This window comes from Rhineura floridana, chromosome 1 (assembly GCF_030035675.1).
Source record: "Rhineura floridana isolate rRhiFlo1 chromosome 1, rRhiFlo1.hap2, whole genome shotgun sequence".
Classification (NCBI taxonomy): Eukaryota; Metazoa; Chordata; class Lepidosauria; order Squamata; family Rhineuridae; genus Rhineura; species Rhineura floridana.
In genome coordinates, this window is record NC_084480.1 from 252,450,636 (window position 1) to 252,456,635 (window position 6,000).

Below are 6,000 nucleotides of genomic sequence, written 5' to 3' on the forward strand. Positions count from 1 at the left end.
AAGGATGGAAGGATCTGTCAATTTCGGTTACCTCAGTTCTCATTTTTCTATTTTTAAATTTAGTTTTCCACATTTCTGCCATAATTTGGGTGCTTTTGTTAAAAAAAAATCTTCATGAAAATTCTTCAGTATTTTAGTATGAATTTCTTCTAACAAACATTTTATGCAGTTTTGACTAATTTACACCTTTTTTGCAAGCAATTTATCCTAATTAATGCATTTTTGTATGTTATTTTCACCAATATATTCATTTTCTGCACCTTCCTCTAATATATGTATTTTTGTAAACATTGCTTGGTTGGAGAACTACATTGCAAAATTTGGATAAGTGTGATTTTCGAAGGATGGCTATGTTCTCATATTGTTTCAGAAAGTGTGAATTTGATGAATTTGGCTTTAATTTCGACCTGAATTTCTCCCCCATCCTTAGCAGAGCTTGGAAAAATTACTTTTTTAAATACAACTCCCATCAGCCCCAGTCAGCATGGTCACTGGATTGGGCTGATGGGAGTTGTAGTTCAAAAAAAGTAACTTTTCCAAGCTCTGATCCTTAGTTAAGACTAGAAAGTGGGTCCTGAATACTTATGAATCTGCTGATGTCCACTAGGTGAAACATTTTGTGAAATAATGACACAATACTTTTATTTATAAGCATATTCAAATGAATGGTTGTCTATCATCTGAAGGCATTCATTTGCCCAAAAGGCAAAAATATCAGCCCTTTCTGAATGTCACATATTGGATCTTTTGACTGTAGTGTAATTATCCAGTTTATCTCATAACTCAGTGACCTTGTTTGGAAGTGAACAGACCAGGCAAGCCTCTCACCTCTCCTCCCTTGTGTAGCTGTGAGAAGTTCAGAAGCTTTTACTTTTACCTTCAATTAACAATAGTGTTACTTTCAAACTCAGTTCTGGTTAATCTGAATGACTGTTTACTGTAAGAAGCCAACTGCATAAACAAAGGCTTTTAGTTTAGGCTAACTATAGTTATACCTGGGTATAACAACACTAAACTGTGGCTAGTTTGAAATTGAAAATGAAAGCTTTCAAACTCTTCCTTGTGGCTGCAGTGGGAGTGGGGGGAGGGGTACATGAGCATGAAGCTCACTGCAACTCATTCTCATAACTCTAAACTATGATTTTGTATTACATCTGAACCAGCTCTCTGTGTATATATTTAAGCAAAAATCACCATTTAACATAAGGGGGATCTCCAACAGGCCTTGGGCAATGTGCATATCTCTCCCATAATGATTGACTGCATGTTGCTATTAAGATGGTGAATTCCCCTTGTGCTGTTTGGCTGATGGGGGAACAGCTGAGAGTGGCGAAAAAGGGGCTGGACTGCAAGAAAAAAATGATCTTTATCTGGATCTCCCTCTCTCTCCCTGCCCTCCCCCAGCCTTCTTCCTGCTGCTTGGCAGATCAGTGGGAGGGGATGTTGTGGGCCATGTAAGGGAATGGGCCAGTAGCAGCCTGGGGAGCACAGATTGTGTATTTCTAAACAAAACATAGGGGGGAAAAGGCATGTTTCATGGAGACCTTGCATACTGATTGGAAAATGTGCATATTGCCCATAGAATGTACAAAATGGAGTTACGATATGCACATTTCCCAAGACCTGCAGGTTACTATTGCATAATGGCTGGAGAATGTGTAACATTCAGTCATTATATGAATGTTTCCCAAGGCCTATTGGAGATTATGTATATTGACGAGGAACTGCACAATTCCCTCTTCATGGAAGGATTATGTGTGTATTCCTCATGAGGCCTGGTGAAGGTGCCCAGTGGCCAGTTGTTATACACATTAACTGCTCAGCTTACATCTCCCTTAACATATATGCCATTCATCATAGTTGGTCAATTTCAAATTATTTTATAATGATAAAGGGGTTGTTTGCTGTTAAGCTTATAAAACAAATGATCTCTTCACAGAAATTTGTTTGAATGTATATTTTATCAAATGTCTGAGCCAAAAACCTGTCTTGATGTAATCAATACCACCAAGTACTTTATGATGTATTGGTTAAGATGCAATAATTGGTATTTTGTCTCACTTATTCATCTCAGATATATCACATTTAATATCAACTGAACCAAATTTTACAACAACAGCCCCACCTAGTGTGTGTGAAGCTTATGGCTGTCAAAATGGTGGAATCTGCATTCTTGTTGGGGGAAAGCCAGTTTGCAGGTATGTGATGTATGTAGCTTCTCCAAGTTAATTATTGTGGAGTTACCTATAGGAGGATATTATGTTTAGCAAGTTTTTTTAAAAATCCTATATAAATAGATGATGAGAAAACAAGAGGTCTGAGATCTTGATCTTACATCAAGATCCGCAGAAGTCATTTTAAACTAGCCTGGAGACTGATGTTAACCAGGTCAAGCCTCAATTGTGTAGCATTTTGTGCACATTCTGTGTTTGTCACTAATAATCTGCTATGTCCATTTAGTTCTTTTAGGCTACCTGTAGCAGTATCCATTCAAGGTTTGTACTTGTGGGATTGCTAGATTGGGGCAACTACCTTTAGGCCTCTCTCCAAATATATCTTTGCCAGGTTTTTTCCCTCTCTCAGTTATGTAACTTAAGAGGGTGATCAGGCGATGGCATTGCCACTGCTTCAGAAATCAAGTGTGTGGTAATAAGATCAGTTGGACTGTAGCTCAGTGGTAGAACATACAGAAGGCTGCAGTTTAGTTCTTGTCATTGCCAGTTGAAGGGTTCACAGGTTGGAAAAGACACTTGCATGAAACCTTGTGCTGACCGGCAGCAACTCTCTAAGACCAGGCTAGATGCACCAATAGTCTGACAGGACTGTTTCATGTGTAATGGAGAAGTTGGATAATGAATGAAATTCTAAGCTTAGAAGGAAGCCACTTCCAGGCCAACCTCCCACCTGATGCAGGGCATCCTTTTCAACTGCAGATTCTCCAGCTGACCATTGGCCATGCTGGATGGGAATGATGGGAGCTGGCATCCAGCAATATCTGCAGAGCCACAAATTCCCCACTTGAGGGCTAAAGCAGTGTGGGCCATTTAGCTCAGAAAATAAAATATAGTTAATAGATTATGCTTAGCATGGAGAGTGGATGGAAATTGTTTTCTCTCTCTCTTTCTCCGCTAATGCTAGAACTCAGGGTAGTCCATTGAAATTAATGTGAATTCCATTTAGGATAATTTGTAATTCATTTATGGAATTTACTTCCACAAGTTATGGTGACAATGTTGGGCTTAGATGGCTTTAAATGAGATTTAAATATTTATGGAGGGCAAATCTGATTATGGGTGTTAGCCATGATGGATAAATGGAAGCTTACTTTTCAGAGGTAGTGTGCCTTTAAATACCAGTTGCTGGGAGGAAAACCAGAAGAGAGGGCTCTTTCCTTCATGAACTGCAATGAGCTTCCCAGAAGCATTTGGCTGGCTGCTTCTGGAAACACACTGGACTACTAGATGGACTTTTAGGTGTGATCCAGCACGGCGCTTCTTATGGTTGCAGGAGGACAGTCCAATTGATGTCTCACTGAGGAAATGGATTAAAGTAATATAGGCAAAAATCTGAATAAAGTCCCTTGGGACAATACTTGTTTAAAATTGTCTTGGTTGTACCGTAACATCCGATTCAAGAAGCAGAAGTAAAGACAATTCTTAAGATATCCTGCTGGAAGCTGGACATTTTGCAGCCTAGGCTCAGCCAAACCTTAGCACTAAAGACAGTCACAATGGTATAATTGGGGTTCTGGACTAGTCTAGCTGTAGAATGGCAAGAAAGGCTGCCAGGCTTTATTTCTTCTGAATGGATCTGGGGCAGGTGGGAGATCGGTCCTAAATATCAATGTGAAAACATGAAGGCACAAGTAGGACCTTGCAACAAAATGCTGCAGTATGAAAATGCTAACAAATTGACCATCTTCTGATTGAATGTGACATGCTTAAACTGCTGCTATGCTTTGCAGATGCCCTGCAGGTGCGGATTGGTGGTACATGGGAGAAAAATGTGAAAATAAGGGATCAGTACAGGACACAGTTGTAATAGCAGTTGCCTCATCTCTTTCTGTATTTGGTGTCATGTTGATCGTCACCATTGTAACTACTAGCTGCGTTAAAAAGAAGTATCGCAAACAACTGAATGCCAGGAATCACAAAATGCAAGTATTCTGCCACTGGTGGTGTACACTTTCAAGTGGCTTTGAAATACTAAACTCTCTTCTTGCTAGATATGGTTCTGAGGTGAAGCCTTCCATCATCTTTGTATTCAATGGTCTACCTGCCTTCAAACATATCATAATTGTACAAGTAGAGGAACTTTTCTTGAAAGGTGTAGGGGAAGGACCACAGGTCAGTGGCAGACAGGGATGTTGGAGAATTCTGACGTAAAATGGGAATGGGAGCAGAAATTGCCAGTGTTCACTTATTTGTTTCATCTCCGGTAAGGAAATCAATCCAGTGAATATGACTGGTATTTGCTGTTGCTTTCAGTCTGAAAATGATACATAATTCATTACAGTTTTTTTTTCTCCATCTGCATTGAAATGAAGGGGGTGGAATAAAGACACCATAATTTCCATGATTAGTTATGTAAATTGCATAATTTCACTGCAGCAGGTGGCAAGACAAATAACGTAGCTTTGGGTGGAAGATGAACTGCAGCAGTACAGGAACATGCATGAGATGAATGCATGGCAGAACGGAAAACAATGCCTTCTTATATCCCTAGTGGCCAAGCAGCTGCTTTGTATACAGAAGGTCTAGGTTCAATCCTCTGCATCTCCAGGTTGGGACAGGAAAGACTCCTTACCTGAAACCCTGGAGAGCCAGTGCCAGTCTGTGTAGACAATAGTGAGCTTGATGGACGAACAGTCCATCTAGGACAGCTTCCTAAGCCTATGTGGCCTTAGCCAAGTGTGCTAGAGACTATTTCAACTCTGTATATGCTATTCTCTGAACCCTGCTCCTGATTTCTGTTAGATTGTGCTATTTAGCATGTCATTTATTTGGGCAGCTACATTCTGAACACAGCAAGGCAAATGGGGTGAGAGAAGGTGAACCGCCAAATCACAGCCCTTCTGGGCTTTTGTCCACAGGGCAGAAGGTAGAAGAGGCTGTATTTCCCAGCCTTCCCCTTTCCTTAGCCTGCAATCCTATACAAATGTTCAACACATTATATTCCATGCATAAGAGACACAGTTATTTCAAAGTCCACTATAATATATGCTCCATACCTATGAGTCATATCTCTTCCTCTCTTGACAGGTAACACCTTTTTTTGAAGATAGTGAAAGTTTGGAAACTAAAATGGGTATCACTTATGTCACTTGAACACCTCATTCATAACATCACGTCCAGAATGAGTCCTTCTCAACTTGACAACAAATATTTTACTTACAACAAATAAAAGGAAATTATTAGTGCATGAATCCTGCCTCTTTTAATCAATGCAAAAAAAAGGCTAAAAGTGATATGGTAAATTGTTGCTGATAGGAAAGTTTAAGGATTTCTCTTGCATAGGAAATGATATGGATAAGCCAGGTGGTCAGAGTTCTGTGTTACTGCTACATAATTTGTGAAACTAATCTGTTAATGCATAGTTTCCCTCCCATATAACTAACACTGATCCAGAGGGAGGGTGTGTGTCCTAATTTTTCCAGAGTGTTGTCATTTGCAGATGGCTCCCCTCAGAATCCTTACATGGCTCTTTAAACTCCTGAGTTCAAAAATTGTTTGGGGATTTGGCACAATAGCAGTTCAGGGGGGAAAGTGGGTGGAAAATCACATAGACTTCAGTGGCATTCACTTTTTGAAAAACTCATCAACTGCCTGACTGCTTTGTGAACTCCACAGTACAAAAAGCTGTTAACCTTCCTTCTAGGGAGGGAACTGAAGTTCTAAGAAGTATTTAGGGCATTTCCACTGGGGACAGCAGTTTCAGTTGTGCAAAACATTAGCAAAACCTCTTTGGGGATAACAGAGTCTGCCTCCCTCCTTCCAAGAT

General features: G+C 40.0%; 1 protein-coding gene across 1 annotated transcript in view; it reads left to right on the plus strand.

Annotated features, from left to right (window-relative positions):
- The window catches only part of MEP1B (meprin A subunit beta), a 48,608-nt gene extending 43,281 nt beyond the window's left edge, over positions 1 to 5,327 (plus strand). The window contains exons 14-16 of the mRNA XM_061611315.1: positions 2,075 to 2,198; positions 3,965 to 4,346; positions 5,262 to 5,327. Coding sequence (XP_061467299.1) covers positions 2,075 to 2,198; positions 3,965 to 4,346; positions 5,262 to 5,327 — 572 coding nt within the window. The remainder of the gene's footprint in view (positions 1 to 2,074; positions 2,199 to 3,964; positions 4,347 to 5,261) is intronic.
- The last annotated feature ends 673 nt before the right edge of the window (positions 5,328 to 6,000 follow it).